This window comes from Tiliqua scincoides, chromosome 11 (genome assembly GCF_035046505.1).
Source record: "Tiliqua scincoides isolate rTilSci1 chromosome 11, rTilSci1.hap2, whole genome shotgun sequence".
Lineage (NCBI taxonomy): Eukaryota > Metazoa > Chordata > Lepidosauria > Squamata > Scincidae > Tiliqua > Tiliqua scincoides.
Genome location: NC_089831.1, coordinates 3,810,153 through 3,832,325, shown reverse-complemented (window position 1 = coordinate 3,832,325; position 22,173 = coordinate 3,810,153). Strand labels below are relative to the sequence as shown.

The 22,173-nt window shown below is 48.6% G+C and overlaps 1 protein-coding gene across 1 annotated transcript in view; it reads right to left on the bottom strand.

Annotated features, from left to right (window-relative positions):
- The window catches only part of FER1L5 (fer-1 like family member 5), a 65,315-nt gene that overhangs the window by 9,091 nt on the left and 34,051 nt on the right, over nucleotides 1–22,173 (bottom strand). Inside the window, exons 24-42 of the mRNA XM_066639645.1 lie at nucleotides 21,144–21,323; nucleotides 19,919–20,117; nucleotides 19,256–19,333; nucleotides 18,097–18,278; nucleotides 16,915–17,076; nucleotides 16,182–16,280; nucleotides 15,830–15,991; nucleotides 15,216–15,395; nucleotides 11,090–11,143; nucleotides 9,201–9,326; nucleotides 8,504–8,635; nucleotides 8,111–8,266; nucleotides 7,109–7,200; nucleotides 6,831–7,001; nucleotides 6,217–6,365; nucleotides 5,754–5,893; nucleotides 5,328–5,416; nucleotides 4,209–4,304; nucleotides 2,664–2,805 (exon numbers count right to left, since the gene is read on the bottom strand). Of these exons, the coding sequence (XP_066495742.1) occupies nucleotides 2,664–2,805; nucleotides 4,209–4,304; nucleotides 5,328–5,416; nucleotides 5,754–5,893; nucleotides 6,217–6,365; nucleotides 6,831–7,001; nucleotides 7,109–7,200; nucleotides 8,111–8,266; nucleotides 8,504–8,635; nucleotides 9,201–9,326; nucleotides 11,090–11,143; nucleotides 15,216–15,395; nucleotides 15,830–15,991; nucleotides 16,182–16,280; nucleotides 16,915–17,076; nucleotides 18,097–18,278; nucleotides 19,256–19,333; nucleotides 19,919–20,117; nucleotides 21,144–21,323 (2,589 nt within the window). The remainder of the gene's footprint in view (nucleotides 1–2,663; nucleotides 2,806–4,208; nucleotides 4,305–5,327; nucleotides 5,417–5,753; nucleotides 5,894–6,216; nucleotides 6,366–6,830; nucleotides 7,002–7,108; nucleotides 7,201–8,110; nucleotides 8,267–8,503; nucleotides 8,636–9,200; nucleotides 9,327–11,089; nucleotides 11,144–15,215; nucleotides 15,396–15,829; nucleotides 15,992–16,181; nucleotides 16,281–16,914; nucleotides 17,077–18,096; nucleotides 18,279–19,255; nucleotides 19,334–19,918; nucleotides 20,118–21,143; nucleotides 21,324–22,173) is intronic.

Below are 22,173 nucleotides of genomic sequence, written 5' to 3'. Positions count from 1 at the left end.
ACTTTTAACAGGCTCCTGTGTTTAACAATAATAGTCTTACTCCTAGGTAAGTGTGGGTTGGATGGGTGTGGGTGTGCCTAGGATTGTTAAAAATGTTCCTGCCTGATGATGTCACTTCTGGGCATGGCATCACACTTCCAGTGGGTCCTGACAGATTCTCATTTGAAAAAGTGGGTCCTGCTGTTAAAAGTTTGAGAACTACTGCCTGTAAGGCATGTCATAGCCACTAGATGGCAGCTGGCATCCTTCAGTCTCAGAAGACTATGGTGTCACGCTCTGAATGGTGGTTCTGGAACAGAGTGTCCTCTCCAGTGCGCGAAGCCTGGGTAAAGTAGTTATGGAGAATAGGCTGTTACCCATGCAGCAAATCCCCCCTCTCCACGTCGCTGAAATGGTCCAATGGAAAGGCAGAGGCCAATACGGTTGGTTCCAGCAGCGTCGCAGGAGTTGCCAGAACGTGTGACTGTGTTCAGCCATGAACTGCCTCAGGGACTCCGGCTCCTGATTTTGCCTCGAGGTTGACTCCTGAAGCCTTTTCCATAACTGGATGTAGCCACAAGGCAGTGGAGGTTTGGGATCAGAGTTTTCCTTCTCTCAGATGAGCTGCCTTCCCAGGCTGACGAGTCCCATCTACCCGGTGGCTGTTTAGTCGCCTCTTACGACAAGTACAGCCAAACTGAGGGCCTATTCTTAACCCCCAGCCCCCAGGGGAATGGCAGCACAACTCCACTATTGTACATATTGTACCACTGTTTGTTGTACATATTGTTTGTACATATTGTTGTCATTCCATGGGATGAAAGTACTGTACTGTATCTGTTTGGCTTTATCACTGTCTTAAAGCACTTCATCTCTCTTGTTACAGCAGCTCAGAGAAAGAGGAATTAAAATGATCAGGTGGTACATATCATGTTTCTCGCAAAGAATGGCTTAAAATAAGTTTTGTCTGGGACAAAAATGGCTTAAGAGGAGGGTATTGCAGGGGTTTATAAAATGAAACCACTTCTGGAAAAAGGAAATGAAAATGTCACTCCCTCCCTTTCAAAATATACCACGAAATGCACTAAAGAAAAACAGCCAGTAGCTGGAGAATGGAGCGGTCTCAAGACCAGTGGCAGGAAATAGCTTTTGGTGAGATTAATCCAGAACCATGTGCAGTGTGCTGCCTCTTAAGAAGAAAGCCTTGAAGGCATCAGGAGGAGGCCATGTGAAAGAAGTGGGAGGAGCGGTTTGGTTGCATCTAGTTCAACATTTTGCTTCCAGTGGTGCCCAGCCACAATCTTCTGGGAAACTTATCATGAAAGCAATGCCCCCCCCCACTGGTATTGCTCCCCAGTATCTGACATTCCATGAGCCTGGAGGCTTCATTTTGCCAGCAAGGATAGCAGTGGCATACCTGGGAGTCAGTTTTCCACCAGAGGCCCAGTTTTCCACCCCCCCTCACACCCTTTTACTCCCCTCCCTCCCTTTTCCGTCCCTGGCACTTGTCTGCCCCAGTGCCAGGAGGAGTGCCCAGCCTAGAGCATTAGCATGATGGGAGTTGCAACTCCCATCATGCTGCCTCTCTAGGGCGCCCCTTTCCTCTCCTCCTATAAAGGAGGAGGGCAGGGGGGGCGGCGCAGTTCAGCGCTGAGTGGCAGCTTTTTGCTGCCTCTCCACAGCGACCCTTGGCATCCCTCTTCCCTCGGGAGGAGGCTTTTTTTTTAAAGGGACAGAAGCCAGTGGAGCTGGCTTTAACAAAAAAGGCGGGACAGGCAGCGGGGAGGGGGGTGAGGCTTGAGGAGGCACCCCTGGAGGGTTGGTGCCTGGGACATTTGCCCTGTTTGCCCCCTCCAGGTATGTGGATACCAGATAGTGGTTGTCAACTGCCTCAGTTCTCCTGCAGGATAATGCCCAATCCTATCCAACTTTCCAGCACTGGTGCAGCTGCAATGCAACCTGGAGGTAAGGGAACGTTTGTCCCCTGGCATAGCGGTGCCAATGGGACATGTGCTGCATCCTGCAGTTGGGTGTCACTCACGGAGGCCTCCTCAAAGTAAGGGAATGCTACATTGCCCTTATGTCAGTGCTGGAGAGCACTGACATAAGGGGTTAGGATTGGGCCCTTAATCCCTTACCTTGAGGAGGCCTCTGAGACTGCCTCCCCAACAAAGGACATAGTGCACATCTCCCTTCTCTGTGTAGCCTGGTGAATAAATTAACTTGATGGGATGAACAGGGCTGGTTTCGCACTCCATGATCTCTGTTCGGAAAGGGCTGCAATTTCAGTGCTTGCCATGGCACTATTTTCCCTAGATACACCACTGTCTCCACTGTACCGCCACAACAGCTGTGTGAGGTAAGATAATTTGTGTGATTCCAACTGGACTAAGGTCAGCCAGCAGGCATTGTGATTCCAGAGGGATTTGCTTCCAGGTCACCTGATCCCAATAGAACACTCTCCCTTGTTTCCAAGCAGAGGCAAGAGGACCACCTGTTAGATATGCTATAGCAGTTGCCTGGAGCAGGGGAGTTGGGCTCAGTGACTTCTGAGGTACCTTCTGACTCTAACATCCTAGGATTCCAACCACTCCCTGCATGCTGGCTGTTAGCGGTGACTGCAAGGCTGAGGCCACAGTTCCTTTCCTAAGGTGGATCAACACTTCATTCTGGGTCCCACCCACCTTCTTGGTGAGGACGCAGATCTGTTCCATTGGCATGTATTCCATGTTGAACACAAAGCGCCAGTTGAAGTTGCCCTCTCCTGCCAGAGACCTGTAATGGACATCCGTTCTCTGCTTCTCCTCCTCCATGCCATCCATCCACCTGCAACCAGAGCACAGTAAATGCCCATGAAAACACTCAGTGTGCATGCTTACTGCTTAGCCCTTCTGACAACCTTGAGAGAGATGTCCCACCCCCACCCCACACACACACACACACAACTAGCAAGGTGCAGGAAGTTGCTGAAGATAGTCCAGAAGAACCAGGGTCTCTTGGCACGGATGCTGGGCCTTATAAAGTAGTTCGTCTCAGTCCCACATTAACCATCTGAGCCATGAGCCAACCATGTGATGCCACTGCAAAAAATGTGATTGCTCTGCTGAGCTTCATTAACAGAGGCACAGCGTGTAGCAGGCATCTGTGGAGGTTCTGCTGCACTATCCCCTGCAGATACCGAAACCAGCGGATACTGAATTCTGCAGGGGGCTGGTGCCACAAAAACTTCCCTGGTCATGCCAACCTCCCAGACTCCTCAGAAGGCCTCTTTGATGTAACCATAAGCATTTCTGGTTCACATCAGCAACTTCTGGTCATGCCAACCTCCCAGACTCCTCAGAAGGCCTCTTGGATGTAACCATAAGCATTTCTGGTTCACATCAGCAACTTCTGGTTGCATCCGTGAGGTGTTCTGAAGCATGGGGGGGCCACATGCAACCTCCCAGATGCAATCAGAAGTCATCAGGGTGAATAGGAAGTTACTTCTCATCGCATCCAGGAAGCCCTCTTGGCATCTGGGGATACTCAAAACCATAGATGCCAAGCCTGTGAATAAAGAGGGCCCACTGTAGTTTTACTCTGCTCTGCATGCATCAGACCTCACCTGAAACACTGTGTCCAGTTTTGGGCACTACATTTTAAGGACATGGAAAAGCTGGAGTGAGTTCAGAGGAGGACAACAAAGCTGGAGTTTCCTAGGAGAGGTGGTTAAGGGAGTGTGGCATGTTTATCCTGGAGAAGACAAGACTAAAGGAAGCCACAATAGCCATCTTCAGAACGTGAAGGGCTGTTGCAGGGAAGGAGGAGTGGGTGGGGCAGACATGCCACAGGGCAGCGCCAGTTGCAGTGGATGTTACAGATACACTCTACTTTCCTGAGCTTGGGAGCCTGGCAAATATTTGCTTGTCAAATGTTTCCATCTGTGTATCTGAGCCAATTTGTGTTAGTGTGTTGAGTGGATGAGGCAGACCTGGGTTCACAATGTCCACACAGCCCATGCTGATCAATGGGGAGGGCTCTAGCTCACCACTGCCATCTCTTCCTCTTCTGTAACACCTCCTCTTCCTTGTCCAATTCAAGAAATGCGAGGGGGAGGAGGAGGAGAAGTGGAGGAAGCAAGTGGGCATTTGGAAGTGGCTGTCGCTTGCCAATCTGCTACCAGAGGTGACTGCCTCAGTTGGCTTCATGGATGCACCAGCCCTGGTTGTGATTCACCCTCCACTCCGCACCCTTTCACATAGATGTCACTCATCCTGTCTCCAAAAATGTTGACATCCTCCAAATCCACATCTTTGGTGTTCCAGATGATGCAACGGAGTTCAAACCTAGAGAGAGGAGAAGAGTCTGGGGGTGGGTATTTTGCAGAATATATTTCCTGTGTCTGAGCCCTATGGAAAATCTAAAAGCCCAGTGCAGTGATCTGAAACTTGTCAAGAGCTGGGACCCACCTGCCATTCTACCTGGCAACATGGGACCCACGTTCAAGAGCGCAGCAGACAAGAGAGTGGCCATAGTTCTTCTCGCTGAGTGGTGGCCAACTAGCTTGTGCTATTACTGTGTGATTCTGCCTTTTTTCCCCTTCCAGACCAATTGAAGAGAGAGGAGTGGCATGGCAATGACATTTTGGAAGATGAAGGAAGAGAAGGCAAGGTCCAGGCAAAGCAGAGTGGAGGGAGCGCTCAGGAGAGCAGGTGGGCAGATGGGAGAAGGCCCAGAGAAGATTGGATGGGTTGCTTGGGCCAAACCCTCACTTCCAGCCAAAGTCTCTGGTGGAAATTACCTCTTCTAAGTCCATACTTTGATTACTGTTCCAACTGTGCAGGTGTGAACCTCAAAGCAAAATGGCGGTGGCAGCACAGTAGCCACCTACTTCTGGACTCCAAGTCACCTGTTGAGGACTTCTGACCCTAATGCATGGAAACTTCCTGAGCTACACTCTGAGCCACAAGGTTCACCCTGAGCCACAAGGACCAATTCAAATAGGCTTCCCAGCTGTGCAGATTCTGCATTCAGGTGTATCCCACCCACATAAGCCACCAATACAGTTTCCTGGGTTGAAGTTGTCACCTATGCATGAGATTAGCAGAGGAATGAATGAGCCTGCTCCTGTATCCCAGAGGGTTCAAGGCAAGAGGCCTCGGTGATCCTGGACTCTCCTTGATTGTGCTGGAGAAAGGGTACAGCTGCCTTTCTGTAGGCCAGGGCTTCCTACTAGCACGTTTTGTGGGGCTGTGATGGGGGGCATGTGCAATGATGAACTCCTACTCAATCTTACTGAAGCTGGATGGATGCAGTTTGTTCTAAGTTTTCAAAGGATGGTGTGTGTTTGCTGTGTTTGCTGCACTTACTTCTTAGGTTTCCTTGGGGTGATGTCAAAAGGAGGGCCCGGCTCCCCTAAGCTTTCTGGGAAGATGTCAATCCACATCTGTACTTTGCCCTGGTTACAAGAAAGGTACTAGATTTATCCAACCATCCACACTGCAGACCTGTGTAGCCAATTGCCTCAGAGGGAGAGGCTATGCACAGAGAAGCCTCCGAGGAAGACCTCAATGTGTTAGGGCATCAAGGGCTCTTCACTGGAAAGAGCAGTCAGACAGGTGACCTGGACAGGGAGTTCCTCTGCTGCTACGTACTCATCTCCCCTAGTGGTGTAGCTACTGGGAAGTACTGGATGTGGTGCAGGGTACCCCTCATTTCATGTGGGTCGCTTGTGAGGCCCAGCACCCCTGGACTGAGTAGCCCATTGGCCACTCCATGTCTGGCCAGAAAGTTACCTGCTCAATTCCAGGGTGGATAGTGCTGTAGAGGGTGCGGGTTTCTATGTGTTCAGGCACCAACCCACACGTATGGAGAAGGTGGAGAGCCATGCGCTCTTTGGGGGTCCCCAGGTAGCCATGGGAAGGTGCTTTAGTCTCTAGAAGAGAGGCGCCAAACAGAGCAGGTTCTACAGCGATAGAAGCAACAGCCCAGGGGTGGCCCCAGACTTCCTGGCACCTATGGTGGCAGGCCAAATGCTCCCCCCCCATATGGTGCCTTACCACACACTTTACTGAGTTGCATCATCTCTGCCATTCCTTGTCCTCTCACTCTCTGGACTGGAGCCCATCACCCGCCTCTCCATCACTCCTTTTCCAAGCCAGGGAGCAGGAGGAGTGTCCAAAGAGGGTGGCAGGTGATCCCCAACCCTCTACCATCTCAGGTCACTACTGCAGATGGGTGGCCTCATGGGGCACTCACCGAAGTCAGACAGCTGGTAAGTCTTGCCCATGAAAATGGCCTGGTTTCCATCTTCGCGGATCTCAGGCTGAGGCATATTCTTGCTCTGAACATAGTTTTTCAGGAGTTCAGTGGGAGGAAGCTGATCTCGCCACTGACTAGGACCAGAGCTGCACATAGGGGAACATAGGAAGGCATCCTGACCTATAGAAAAAGAGCTTTGTGCCTTGTCTCCCAATGCTTCTTTACCAGAAGCAGGAATCGTTTTTGATGTTTTCAGTGTAAGCTGCTTTCCAACCCTGTTCTGTCCACAGAGCGGCTGCCAGTCAGTGTCAAAGAAGCAGCACTAGATGCAATTATTGACTCAGGAAAAATGCAGCTTCATGTATTCATAGGCCTAGGTTCCTTCTCTCCAAGAGAAATATGTGTTTCCAGTATCAAAGCATTGCCTAAGTCAAGATGAGGTCTTTGCAATCCTGGGAGAAGTGGCTATGCACGTTTCAGCCAGTCCAACGCTGCTCACCCAGCGTTGGGGCAAGTAAGCTGTTGGCTGCTGCAGCACAAAGTGTTCCATCCTAGGTAGCTACCTGTGTTTGTCCAAATCACGTACTTGTCCCTTTTCCTTCGCTACTTACGTGCAGTAGGTTTGGGAAAGCCCGCAGTTGGCCCCATAGCGGGACAGGAGCCGGTTCTCCAGGTCGATGATGGTGTCTCCTATGAGGTCATCGGGGGGAAAGACATCGAAGTCATAGAATGAGATCTTCAGGTCCTTCTCTACAGGGATGGAGCACGTGAGCTCATACATCCTGTGAGGATCACAGGAGAAAGGTGTGGGGGTTGGGCTGGAAATTGAGGGTGGATAACAAAAAATCAAACTGTACAAGTGGACATTTCTTAAGGTCACCATGCTTACCTCCCAAAGGTTGGCTCCAGGGTGTTGGGAATATAGTCCTCTCTTTCTCCCATCTTTTTCTTCCCTATTTTGATCCTGATGTAGGGGTCACACTGCAGGGGGATATGGTCCACAACAAGAGGTTAGAAAGAAACTGCCTCCCAGAGGACCCTGTTGTTCACACACCTGTCTGGGAACTGGAGCAGGACAAGAGAGGAGGGTGATGGTGAATCTGTGGCATGAAAACAAAGAAATGGATGGATGGAATTGTCCCACCACCACCCCTGGTGCTGCCACTGGCCTGCATCCAACACAGGGCTCACCTGGTCAGACCAACTCCTGGACTCTCAATCCAGATAGCAGTGGTACGGGGCCAGCCTGTTCATGCCAGCTGATGAGTGGCATCAGTGGCAGATTGTGAGGGGTCTGAGGGTGCAACAGATTTGGGTTGCCTTTCATCCTGAGTCTGCTGCTGCCTCCCTCCAACTCACTGCCAATGCAAGCCACAGTGACTTGCTTCTGGCTCTCTCAAGGGAGAAATAGATCATTTCACTTCTTGCCATGCTCCTTTGCCTGCTGCCATGAAACCCAGAAGTGCAGGACTTCCAGGACAAATGTTTTTTGTGTGGTCCCTTGAAATAAAACCCGAAGTTTCACACTTCGTAAGTGAGCATCAAAAGCATCTTGGGTTTTTTTTTCTTTTTGGTAGCACACAGGCTGTGCTACATTTTGCTAAATAAACCAAGCAGCACATAAATTAATAATGCTAATAATAATAAAACTAATAACAATAATAATTTCTTGGGAGACAGTTTAGACTGCCACTTCTCCTCTCCTCACTTCAGCGTCCAGCACATGGGAGGAGGACAAGAAACAGGGGAGCTGGTGATGCAAGAAAGAAAGGTAGGTGGCATGAACATGAGAGTCCAACCATGGGACTGTCTCAGGTGTGGAGGGGAGCCAAACATTCCAGCAACACAAGGATTGGGGGGGGCATGAAACAACCATTGGAGGCAGCATTACCAGCCCATTTCGGTCCTTTGGCTGAAGGTTAAAAGCCCGAATGATGTAAATCCGGACAACACAGTACTGGTTGCCACTTTCAGGAAGCTCTTGAAATTGGCGTGGAGGGGGTGGATCGTTGGGGTCTTCCGGCAGGGGATAGATCCGGAAAAGTCCCTGCAGACAAAGCAGAAGAATTTTATTGAGGCATTCAATTAGGGTTGCCAATGTTTTTACTGGGAAGGCCCCTGTGCACTGGGTGCACAGCACTGGGTGACCAGCAAGATAAAAGTTGGCAATGCCAATTCAGAAATGTATTAAATAAATTTTGGAATTTGCTTTAGTCTCTGCTGTGGACTGGCTGTGGACTTGAGTAGCTGGACAGAAGTAAGGATGCTTGGAGCCAGCTCTCACCTTGAACTCACCCCCCAGCATGGGGTCCTCAATGGATTCATCTTTCACATGTCCTCGGTACAGACGGAAGGTCTGGCAGAAATCCTGGAAGCTGTTGAACTCAGGCACTGCCTCCAGCTCACAGCTGTAGATCTGCAAGGAGGCACCAGGGAAGTGTGAACTTAGCAGATGGGCTGCTCCGCACAGCTGATGTGCTTGCTTAGCAGTGCAGCTGCCTCTTGCTGGGAACTGATGTTCCACCTACACCACAGGGAATCTGTTTCTGGACCCCCCACAGATACTGAAACCTGCGGAGAAACAAATCTGCAGGTCCAATCCAAAGTACTTCCAGATGCAGATGGAGTTGTTCTCTGGTCTGGAGATATTCTGAGGCCTGCAAAAGCCTCTACGGGCCTCAGAAAGGCACTTCTGGTCAACAAGAGCATAAGAAAAGCCTGGCTGGATCAGGCCAAAAGCCCATTCGGTGGTGGTGGTTTAGTGGTAGCCCATTAACCTGGTGCCCTCTGGCATTCTGAGAGGCACTGGTTACATGGCGTGTTGCAGTACCTGCATACTTATTGCGCCACCCCCCAACTGAACTGCCAGTACATATCCCTCCCTGATGTGAACATGTACCTGGCAACTTGCATTTGCCAAGATAACGCATAGCCCTGCTCTATGGGCCATGCAGTCTTCAGTCACCCTGCTACACACGCACCTTCACGCTGTCAAACCCCTTCTGCAAGTAGTTGCCACTTTTCGAGAGGTCCCCCATTGTCACATAGTACTTGCTCCACCAGTCAACTTCCTCCTCCTCTTCCTCTTCTCCCTCCTTTGCACCTTCCTGAATGAGGAAGGAAGGCTATGCTTTTAGTGGGCCTGTACCTGGTTTGTGACTTATTGCCAGAAATTAAATGAGGACAGAACTTAAGGATGCATGGGAGGGGGAGGGGGAGGGGGAGGGGGAGGTGGGATCCATGCAGGGCAAGCAGATCTAAATAGGTGACCAAACATATTTAAAATTATTTGATTGTTTTACATATTGGTTTGTGCTCATGCCTATCCTTCCCTGAGTGCTAGTCTGAGCTCTGGCTTCTTTTGGAGGAGATCACAGGACACCTCATTTGTATTTTTGTCATTTTTGCACATTTAGAAGTTGCATACTGGAATGGAGTCAGGTTTTACATGCTCCTGCAAGGAACAAAAAAATCACACCCCCTGTTGCAGCTTTGCACCCCAAAAGGTGACTTCTAGCCTCTCTGTGTTTCACAAACTGAATCTGAGTTTCTCTTGCTCCTTCAGAACACAGTCTTGGAGCCAACATGCTTCCTTTGTTGTCTTTCACCACTGGGGGGTGGGGAGTGAGTCACCTAACACTCTCACACCTCAGCCCTCTTCCCCCACTCAGGTGCCTACTTGACTTGACTTGGTTTCTAATGGGGGCCTCCCATTCCAAGAGACATCCTTGGTCTGTTTAAGCAAGACAATAAACTTGTAGACAAATTTCTATAGTTCTTATGAGAAAAAAATGAAGCAGATGGATTCTACCCAGGAAACAGGACTCATGTCCTATGCCTGTCTACTCAGAAGTAAGTCCCATTATAGTCAACGGAGCTAACTCCCAGGAAAGTAGGATTGTAGCCTCAGTCTTAGAAGCCATCAGGCTCTGTGAAGAACTGTCCTTTTCCTGAATTCAGGCCTCCCAAGTAAAAACTTTAAAAAGTTAACACCAAGAGTGGCTCATCCAAAACCCATTCTGTCACAATTCTGTCACAACAGCAGTAATTGTAATACAGTCTAAAATTAAAATGACTCAGCATGTCCTAATCATTTGCATTAAATACACCTAAGATTAAAACACCATCCATCACTGGTGATCTCTTCTCCAAAAGAAGTGAAACCCAGCACGGCTGCTGGAACTTTTCAGCACTCAGAAGAATGTGAGCATGAGTGTGCCCTAGGAGTGTGGGATGGACCTAGCCAGTTCATGGACCTAGCCTGAACTGAAACAGAAATTGCCAACAGCATCCAATCAATTCATGCCTCTGAACAGAAGTAACTCCAAAACTTGTTTTTTTCTGAAAAGTTCCAGCAGCAGTTCTGGGCAGATTGAAGGGGACACCAAGTGCGGACTTAGCCAAGTGCATTTCTGCGCCACAGCCAGTGGTGCATTTTTGCACCAGTTTCAGGGGAACCTCCAAAAAGAGAAAAATGCCTGCAGAAAAAATTCAAGGTGCTTCCGGATTCCTAAAACAGCAGCATTGCAAATGTGCAACACTAGTTGGAAAGGGAATTATTTTTTGCACAATAGGGCTGGCTTCCCACCTCATGATCTACCCTTCTCTATGTAGCCTGCTGAATAAATTCATTTGGTGGGATAAACAGAGCTGGCTTCTGAACCCATGATCTCCCCTTCTCTGTTTGAACAGGGGTGCAATTTCAGTGCTTGTCATGGGTGCCCTTTTCCCTAGATATGCCACTGTTGACACCTTGAAGTTGGCACCTACCAACTTGGGATACTACTATCTGTATCTATATCTATCTGGGAGCTTTGTGATTTGGAGAAACATGGCTGTGTCGAAGTCCAATCCACACAGTGAGATGTACCTTCTTTTTTGCCTTCCTCCATGAGCACGGCTTGTAGACAAATTTCTTCAGGCCCTACAAGGAGAAGCAGAAGCAGATGAATCCTACCCAGGAACCTTCCAGAGGTCTTCAAGCTCTGTCCTGGGGATCTGGCAATGGGTGACCATTATCAGAGCTCTTCAGGGAGAAGATTGGTTAACAGTGACCAAGGTTTTGGGGAAGACACCACAAGGTTCATGTGGGGTGATGGTGAAGCCCAACCTCAGGTTCAGTTGAGGACATTCTGAGACAGGCAGATTCTTGGATGAGGAAAAAGTTGGAAGTTGAAAAACCACTGGGCTTGGAGGGCACAGGGCTTGGAGGGCACAGGACTCATTCTTTCCTATGTAGCTTTGGTCCATACATGAAGCTGCCTGAGACATTGCTAGAGGGCATCCCTGCCTGGCTCCACTCCACTCACTCTCCTGCTCCAGGGATTTGAAAAAAGGAGGAGGGGAGCAGAGTGTCGTATACTCCTGGGGTTTGGGGTGCTCAGAGTTCTTGGTTCTCAAACCCTAGAGCCCTCAAGGACCCCTGTTCAGTAGTACTGCCACCACCCTGTATGTGCCAGTGCCTCAGTCCAGGGACACTGAGACCCTATAGGCTTAATCCTATCCCTTGCAGGCACTGAGCACTTTCTTTAATTAAAGCCTCAGTCCTCAAGTTACTAGTCCTCAATGGGTATTTGGTAGCTTGCTGAACTGCTAGGCAGGATTCTGAAAATTTGTCCCCAACAGACAATGAAACATTTATTTATTTATTGCAGAGAGATTATTTCCTCTCACCTGGGTCAGCTTTCTTTTGTAGATCTTTCAGCTCCAGGTTACCTAAGAGGCCACATGGCCCTGGTGGACCAGGCTCTCCACCTGCAGGATGTTGCACCCACAACCTTTTCCACCAAAAAGCCTCAGACACACCCCTTGGGCTTTGTTCTTATACTTCTCAGGCTAACAGGATGGAGGTGACCTGTTAGCCTGTACTTATTTAAACTGTCCGATCAGAAGCTCTTGGGGACAGAATCTTCCAGAAGTGGGGCTGGGTGCTAGCCCTCTTAGTTCTTCCCCTCCCCACTGGAGTTCCACCTGCATTCCATCCTTGATGGGCGCCTTTCTGTCTGCATAGGTGCTACATTATTACCTTCCATTGAGTTGTTAATTTCATTGGCTGTTGTTACTCACATCCTTGCAGCTAAGGAACTGCAAGCCACTTCTCTGTTACTGGTTTATTTTGGTTCAGGCTCTACATGCTACTAGGCCTAAACTGTACATATTCACGACACAGAAGAGAATAGTGAGGAGGGTTAGAGTGTTTCTGGTGTTCTACCCCACCACTCTCTTCTCCTCTCCACTTCAGCTCTCCTCCGTTCTTTGTTTCTAAATCAAGAAAGCAGGTGGAGGGGCAATGGGGTCTGGTGCATTGCCAGTTAAGGGGGGAATTTTGTGAATGGGGAGATCTTGGGCTCACTCTGGTCCTACGTGTGCAATGCAGATCTGTGCCCGCCCTCTCCCCCTAACCATGCAGAGAGCATTCCACCACCCCTGCACATCCTCTGTGTACATCAACCTTATTCCACATCCAGCCACGCATCTGTGAAGTCCAGCATTGTCCATGTGAACTGGCAGTGGTTCTCCAAGGGTTTTCTCAGATCTGCTATCCTTGGGGGCAGAAGAGGAAGAATCTGATGCTCTAGCCCTCCATGCTCATCCACACTTTTGCTCTGCCCCCTCTTCTTTTTCCAACCCAGGGAAGAGTAGAAACAGCAATGGAGAAGAGTGGGTGGACAGAGGTGGCCTTCCCTGCCAATCTGCTGCCTGAGCTGACCTGTTCAGTTGGTCTCATGGATGGGCCAGCCCTGGCTCCTCAGTATGAAAGTGCCTTCTACTGGAGTCAGACCATTGGTCCACCTAGCTCAGGACTGCCTGCCCTGATTGACAGTAGCTCTCCAGGGCCCCAGGTGGGGGTCTTCACCATCCCTTTTTCTCTGGTCCTTTAAACTGGTTTGCTCAGTTTAAACAACCAAGGACTTGCTTGAAAGAAGGGGTCTCCAAACTTTTTGGCCAGAGGGCTGCAGCAAATATCTGGCACAGTGTTGAGGGCTAGAAAAAAAAATTTCAATATAAAACTTAAATAACACAGGCCTACAAAACTGAGGATCAGAAAAGTTTCTCCCAGACTTTATGGTGGTTTGATAAGAATTTGGGTGCTGATTCCAAAAATGGCATCCATTTTTTCCCTATCATGTCTAGTTTTGGAGATATAGCCTCATTAGTGAATGGTTCAAGCAGCTTCCTCATGTGTAGGCTTCCTCATGAGGAAGCTGTTTGAACCATTCACTAAAGAGGCTATGCTGTGTCTCCAAAACTAGTGATAGGGCAAAATGGATGCCATTTTTGAAATCAGCACCCCAAATAGACCCAGGAATTGGTGTAACATTTAAGGAAGCAAAATGTGTGTTGGCCTGTGTAATCAGAATTTCTCCAAGCACCAACACACACCACAGAAATAAAGCACACACTCCAATGGACCCCCATTTCGCCACCTCCCCAACCCTCAGAACACACTCTGGACATGACTGGAGCACAGCTCTGGTCATGTTTGGTTGAGTGGGCCAAAGGCTCTCAATGGCCCAAGGTTGGCCATGGACCAGAAAGAGGCCTGCTGTGGGCTGGAGACTCCTGCTGTAAGGAACTGGAGACCTTCTGGATGCATGACCTTCTTGGAAGACTCAACTACGGTCTTCCAAGTGATTGGCAACACTCACCCCTTTTATGTTGATCTTGGAGAGAACTGTTTGGGGAAAAGAAGAAATAAGAAAACCAGGAATGAATAACAGGGTGACGGTAACCATGAGTGGGGCACAATTCACCTCATTGCTTCTATCAAGTTTCAATAGCAATTTGAGAATGCTGCATTTCAGTTATTTCACTGTACTTCCTCTCATCATCTCCTCTCTCATCATTGTCTTCAAACTCAGAAAACAAGATGGTGACAAGATGTCACCAGGGACAAAACACTTAATTTTGTTGATGGTCTAACACAGATGGAAGGGTGAGTAGATGGCAGCTTCCCCCTTTCTCCCATGCCAACCCTTTGATGCCTGATATGGTGCTATGACAGTGTGACAGGTGCAAGAAGCACAGGGAAATGTAGTTTCCCTGATACGTGGAGGCAGTCAGGAGAGAGTCTATGTCTTAACTTCTACTTTAATCTGAGCTAGAGAAGAACTTTTGTACTGAGGCATTATGAGCCTCTGAGAAAAGCACATTTTGGCAGAATCCCTTTTAATTCATGAGATTCCGTGAAACAGTCAAGATGGCGTCAGTTACAGGAACAGCCAGGGGTGGCACTGGTGCCAGCCAGTTTGAATAGAGGCTGAGGGCTCACTCAGGGGTTCTACCCAGCCAGGTCAACCCCTGAAACCCCCCCCCCCCCACTATTGGTGGTAGCAGTAGTGAGTCTTAGCACTTCTGCTGAGTCTAGCATCTGCATCTCCAAGTGGGGTCTTCAGCATCATCATGGAGCAGGGGTGCCCAAACCCCGGCTCTGGGGCCACATGCGGCCCTTGAGGCTTCCCAATGCGGCCCTCAGGGAGCCCCCAGTCTCCAATGAGTGACGCAACTGCTTTCAGCATGAGGACGACTGTTTGACCTCTCGCGTGAGCTGTGGGATGAGGGCTCCCTCCACTGCTTATTGTTCCATGTCTATGATGCAGCAGAGGCAGCAAAGGAAAGGCCAGCCTTGCTTTGCGCAAGGCCTTTTATAGGCCTTGAGCTATTGCAAGACCTTCATTCATTCATATAAGTTCATCTTTAATATATTCATTTATGTAAACTTATGCAAATTTATTCAATTTTTAAATGTAAATTAATTCTTTTTTTTTCCCTGACACAGTGTCAGAGAGATGAGGTGGCCCTCCAGCCAAAAACTTTGGACACCCCGGCCATGGAGCCTGCCCCACCTGCCACTTCTCCCCTGCAAATAGGATCACCCCCTCCCCTTTACCACTTTGTGTATGGTTGTGTCTGGGATTCCCACCCCCATGTCTGCAGCTGGACATCTAGTTTGGGATTTTCGTATGGATGGATTATTTTGTCCCCTGGAAAGGTACAAAGTTGCAGACACCTCTCAGAGGGAGATTGTGGCTTTTCCCAGCTTCCCACGGGTCACAGACATACTGGCTCAGGTTTCTCACAGTCGATTGGCCCACCACTGGCTTGTATCCGAACTCTCTGTGATCGATCACCTTCAGCTCGATGGACGGTGAATAGTCGCTATCTATGGGCAGGTACTAAGGGAGATCAAGGTGCAGTTGGTGAGCCTTTCCCAGGAGGTAAAGGATGACAGAATCCCTTTGACTGATGCCCTAATGGTCTGCTCCCCGTTTGAATAGGTGCCTGTTGCCCCAGCCTGTGGTGAGTGCTTGAGAGGAGCCTCAACTCAATCGAGGTGCCTCCACCACTCCTCTTTTGTCCTCTGAACCCACCCCCAGTCTTGTCCAGTGCCCACAAGCAGCTGCCCTGTTAGCCTTTAGAACCACCCCCACTTTAGTCAAGCTATCTCCTTTCATCCAGAAAATGAATCATCAGGGCTTCCTGGACTAAGCATTGATCACCTTTATTTTGGCTTACAAACATCTAGTGCAAGATTCTTGTTGTGGGGTGACTCTTAGTCCAGGAACTCCCCCTTTGTGAACTCCCCTCTCATACTTCCAAGGCTGCTTACCACTTTCATAAGGAAGATGTTGATGGAGAAATTAGGGTTCTCCTGGAGGTTCTTGATGGGTGGGGTCTGAATAGACTTCCCGCCACACTCTATAATGAGACTCGGAGAACTGATAGCCAGCAGGTTGTAGTTCTTCATGCTACGGAGGCCCCAGGCCAGGATCTGTGGGGAGGTTTCAATTAATATTTTCAAAAGCAGGGGGAGTGTGTGTGTGAGAGAGAGAGAGAGAGAGAGAGAGAGAGAGACAGAAGCCCTGACCCAACACCCAGATTGCACAAGTCCTAAAGGTGCACGAACTGGGAGAGGAAACTGAACTCTACCATCAGGGTGTTCACATGGATTTTGCGCTCACCTCAATGGCCATCAGCCTCAAGATGGGTCGAATTCCTTTCGGGATCGTGTAGGTTCCATCCTTCCACGCAGGAGGGGGGTGCTTTCCCAAACTCCCGTCCTGCAGAGACAAGGTGAAGAAGTCCAAATCGTGAATTGGGTTGAGTTTTTTGCTCTGTGCCTTTGCTTGGAGGCAGACCATATTTTTTAAAAAAAGGACTAGCAAGGAAAAAATCATTACTTCACACCAGGAGTGCACTTTTGCCCCTTTGCCTCCCCTGATCAAACAGGATGTACAGATTTTCATCAGAGGTCACCCATGGGGGTGACACAGTTGGCACACTGGGTGACACCAAGCCTAGTGATGCTTCTGCAGGGTTCAATGATAGAGGACATGCTTGGGTTCTTGGGTTCATTTCAAAGCCATTGCTACCTGCAAAAGAAACAGGGGGACAAAACAGAAGTGTGGAGGAGAGTGGTAGATGAGTGCATATCTGAATGACCTTGTCTACTCTCCTCTCCTCCACACTTCCTGTTCTGCTCCATCTCCCTCTTCCTTTTCCAATCCGGGACTGGGAAGAGTAGGCAAATCATCAGGCAAGGGAGGGCAGCATTTGACATGCCACCACAGGAGCCAGGAGATCTTGGACCAGCCCTGAATATGTTCTTAAAATATGATCTCTGTAATGGGCTGCTGAGCTGCAGAAGGTTTTCTGGGGCTTCATGGACAACCTGGTGAAAGGTCTACTTTTTACCCTCTTGTCCAACAGAAGCTCAAATGCAGCCAGGAGGTGCCCTGACTCCTTCTGCTCTCGCATGATGACATGCTTGCTGAGAGGTGGCAGTTTTCTCAAGTTGAGATCCAGACACACAGTTGGGGAACACAGGCTCCTTCCCATGAAAAAGTTAGAGTGACCCTGTAAGGAAGAAGAAATGTGAGGTCCTCAGGTGCTCCAGAGTACAAGAAAAGTCATCCCATGCAAGTGGTGTAGCTAGAGGACCCCCTAAGTGCAAAGCACTAAGTTTTGCAGGAAGTTTCACTGTAGCATGCAAGTGGTCCCTCCCCCTCCCCTTTGGAGCCAGGTGTATGCCTCCCACCACCTGGAATGGCCCTGAAAGGGAGGGAGAGGAGCCTCTTGCCTGCTGTGGTGAGGCTCCCTGCAAAACTTAGTGCTTTGCACTTTAGCTATGCCACTGATCCCATGTTATGCATCAGTGGCTATGGGTGCTCTGGCAGGTTATGAAATAGCCATTCAAAAGTGGATGGATCAAAAATTGGGGGCACGCTCAGGAATAGCTTTCTACATTTATGGTATAGCAGAGGCACCTCTGATGAGGAGCTGAATGTTCACTTCATTAGAGGTCCATGAGGTCCATGAGGTCGAAAGCAGTGGTTGTCTCAAGTGGTAGATTGCCTTCTGGTGAGTTGGCTGGGGTAGCGTAGGGACATGCGCTGAACTGCAGCGGCTGAATCCAGCCTCTGCTGGGGAGCCTTGCGTTGGCTGAGCTCTGGGTGGGTGGGGAGGAGGTGGGAGGGAGGTCCCAGGGACAGGCAGTCAGGGAGTGGGAAGTAGGGCTGGAACCCAGCTCTTATGCCAGATTCCAACCCCCATTCCCGAGCGGCACAGAGCGGCTTCAAGCTGCTCCACTCTCCTCAAACTTATGCCCTCTCAGGAGGTGGTGCAAGTCCGAGGATACCCATTGGGATACCCAAAAGGTAAGTTTCCCCTTACCTCTGGCTGAGCCACTTCGGAGCCCTATCTTGCATTGGATACAGTGCAGGCCACCTGGGCTGCCTGTTCTAGTGCAAGATAGGATTGTGCTGTAATCCTAACCCTAACTCTAATAGTCAGACTGAGTCTTGATGTTCTCAGCAAGGCTTGATGTTTTTCTTGCTGCTTGTTCATTTTTGTGAGTCCTTGAGAAAACTCACGTACAGTTGCATCGCAGTCAAAGATCTCCAATGCCACAATGGGGGGATCCCGCTCGGTGGCCTCAGGGTGTCCGTAGATCAAGATGTTTTCAAAGATGAGAGTCTCGTCCCAGCAGGGGTGAAGTGTGCTGTAGTGGGTCCGGGTGCATTGGCTCATGTGAACAAAGGAAACATGGGCCAAAGGATCTATGAGGAAGGAAGTGTCAAAAGGTGATCAAGAAGACCCAAATGGGCGGGTTCACCAGCCACTCGCATGTTCCAATGCTTTTGCAAAATGGCACTGAGTGGATCTCCATCCTCTCTCTCTCAATCTCTCCTTCTCTCCCCAGTGAATTCTGGGATTGACAGCTTTAGGGGTGGGGTGTCTAAGGACCACTAACAGAGAATCTGCAGCAGCCACACCTACCTACATTTCCCAGGATAGCTACATTTTCCAGGATTCTCTGGGTGAAGCCCTGGCAGTCATACAAGTATAAAACCAATATACCCCTCTACGGTACAAATGCTCCCAAATTCAGGTAGAGGGGTGGGATTTCTGGGTACTTTAGGAGGGGGTTGGGGGAAAACCAGCAGGCTCCAAGTGACCATTCAAGACTAAATTGCATTTGTTGTGCTTCCCTTACAATAACTAATACGTTATCACAAGGAAAACCACCACACTGAACCATGATTTAGAAAGCACAGCCATGTGGGCCTTGGGCCTGTTTCACAATTATAGCACAAGGCTTTCAGGGCCAAAGTTGATGCAATCCTTTAGAACTGCAATCTGATCACTTTCCTTCTTTTTTCTCTTTATGCCACAGCAGTCATGGAAGCTCCCCAAATTAAACTGGGTCAGAGATGCAGCTGGGAGATCTAAACCTTTCTCTTATGACACTTTCCTGATCTAAATTGCCTTTGCTCTCCCATTAGGTCAATTAGAGAGAAAGAGAAAAGATACACTTGATATAGGGGGTCTCCATTTTTATTTATTTCATTTTATTCCACCCTTCCTTGAAGTTACTCCAGAGCAATCCTATGCATGTCTAAGAGAAAAAAAATTCATTGTATTCAGTAGGACTTATTCCCAGGAAAGTGTGTATAGAATTGCAGCCTCAGAGTGGTGTAGGTGACCAGGAAGGAAAGAAATAAGAGGAGAGGGGATTCTTCTTTATGTCCCGTACCTGCAGAGCTCTTAGTAGGGCTTCCTGCAAGGTCCCTTGCCTGGAAAATATAGCAGCGCAGCTGGTAATAGACAGGATCTGAAAAAAGACCGTTTTCCTCTATTGTTGCTTAAAATATGCTTTAAAACTCCCCCACAGTGAAGTAATTAAGCAGTTCTCCCCCTCAATTAAATACCCTACTTTTTTAAAATACAGGACGAATCAAATTATCCATTCAGTTGTTTCCCAACCATTGGCAAAATAAAGGACTATAAGGCAGCTTAGAAAAATGACAATAAAAAATAACAAGTTAATGTCAGTCCAAAAGAAAGACACACAGATTGTTATAAAAAAATTAAGCAAAGGCACTTTTGTGTGTTGAAACCCAATTATTTGGGGAGCAGAAACTAGAATTATCGGTGGAGAGGAGATTTGTAATTTGGAGTGGTGTCCAGAGTCCACTGGTCTTATGGCTCCAGATTTCTTGCAGCTTCCACTCGGAGATCTTATCCAGGATAAAAAGAAAACTTAAAAAAAAAATTGCAGCCTAAGCCACTTGCATGACATTTATTCTGCTGGCCTTGGTCATGTAACTGGTCATGTAACTTGAAAACTCACTTTTTCAAGTGAGAAGCATCGGCTCCTTCCAACTTGGCTGAGGTCTCACTGAAGTGGGTCACTCACCTTTGAAGAGACAGAAGACCAGCGGGGTGTTCATCTTGAGGAGGTAAGAGGACATCCGCGCTAGGTCTTTTCTCTCCTTGTTCTCCTCCTTCCCCTCCTCCTCCTTCGCTTTCTCCTTCTCTTCATCCTTCTTGTCCTTCTTCTTGTCATCTTCCTTCTTTGCCTCCTTTTCCATTTGTTCCTTCTCAAATTCCACCCCCTGAAGAGAAGACAGCCGTAAGCCTGGCATGTTATGTTCAGAGCTGGGCAAATGCCCTTGGTTTAAAAACAAACAGGAAAAAAACAAACACAAACAAAAAAATGGAAATTAAGCCCATTCCACACCATTCCAAGTTGCATAATTCATTTTAATTTTGCACAATTTTGTTTGTTCTGTCGCTTTTGATCTTGCTGTTTTGCACAACCTGACGTGGTTTTTCTAGTCTTCTCATCGACACATGCATATGGCATCTGCAAATAGGCAGTACAATGACACTGAGTGTCCTACTCCTAAAACCGCAGTCTTATGCCCCAATTCATCTCCTGCCACCCTGCAGCATGCAGACACACCAACAGAAGCGGCCCTGCATGCTATGGTGAGGGGGCAATCGAATAACCTGCAGAAGGCAAGTAAAAGTATTTTTTACTTGCTCTCAGATAAGATGCCAGATCGCCTATAGGTCTCTTCAGTCCTATGCCAGCTATATAACTGGTGCAAGTCAGGGGATGAGGTGGGCAGAAAAATAGGGGCTAAGTTGCATGTGTGACTGCAACTGGATCCACCTCCTCCCTCCCCCAACATGGCCCCCAGTTCCTCCCTTGACAAGCCAGGAGTGTCAAACCCGTTTCATATAGTGGGCCAACTAAAATTCATGGTGACTGCTCAGGGACAGAAGTGACATCATTAAGCAGATGATGGTAGAAATAAGTTCTCACATTGTTCTCACATAGAAACTCATTAGCTGCAAATGACAGAAGAGAAAATGTGCAAATCTGGTTCATAATTTCAAGATATGAGAGAGCCCAATTAGATACTGGGAGAGCCCAATTAGAAATTGGGGGGCCAGAGAAATTGCTTCCTGGGGGCTGCATTTGGCCCATGGACCTTATGTTTGGCACCCCTGCTTTAAACCATTTTCTGTCGTCCAGTTGCAGTCACACATGCAACTTAGCCCCTTAGCAGGTCAGCAGGGCAGCCATGCTGCAGCCAAGGGAGACAGTGTCTCTGGCACCCGCCTAATCTTACCAGTGAGCCCTCCAAGAGGAAAATGGGTGCCACCACATGGTCTGTAGCCACAGGCGTGAGCTTCCTGCGCCAGCATCGCCGGCGAAAAACATCTTTGAAATTCTGTTGCAGGTGGAATTTCCAGCCGTAAAGGGGAGCGTATTCCCAGACCTCTCCTTCTTCCGTCTTCCTGTCCGAATGCTGCAGGAAGGTGGTTGGAAAAAGCCAGAGAACAGGAATGAGCTCAGGATCAACAGCTGTACTCAGCATCTCATGCTCAGAATGTTCAACCCAATCCTGATGGCTCACCCATGGCATCTCTGGGGGGGGGGGTCTGTGAAGACCACCTGAGTATATCCTACAGCTCAGCAACACTGGGAGATGGTTAGATGGTTGGTTTATTATATTGCTGGAGTAAGTCTGAATTTTGAGCAGTAGTGTAGCTACAGGGGGTACGGCATGGCAGGTGCCCCAATGCACCTTTAACCTGCCCCTCCCACAACACCTTGCCCAGATTCACTCCGATGGCAAATGGCTGGTTACACTGAGTGTTCTGGTGCCTGCAATTCTTACCACACCACACCCTGTAGCTACCATACTTTTGTTATATTCCTGAGACAAGTATATGGAAGGTTAAAATCATGGATGACAAATGTATCTATATCTGAAAGAACAGTTTGGACTGTTGAATTTGAGCTGATTGGAAGATGAGCTCATCAGAAAGAAAGAGAGGTAATGAAGGGCTTTGGGGATAACCCATGCAGACAAATGGATGGACTTGTGAAACAAAGGGATGAACTCACTGGTTATCTTTGAGAACTGACAATTATGTATTACATGCTGGTATGGAGATGGAAGATCCAACCATTTGTTCTTTTGGGGGAAATGAGATAGCACCTGTGGGTAGGAATCATGAGATATTCAGCAGGACCTGAGGGGCACAGCCAGACTGACTCATGTCCATTTCTGCCAAGCAATGTGCCTGTGTGTAGGCAATGTGCCTACTAACCAACAAGTTAGTAGCAGCTTGAAAAGATATGAGTGCATCCTG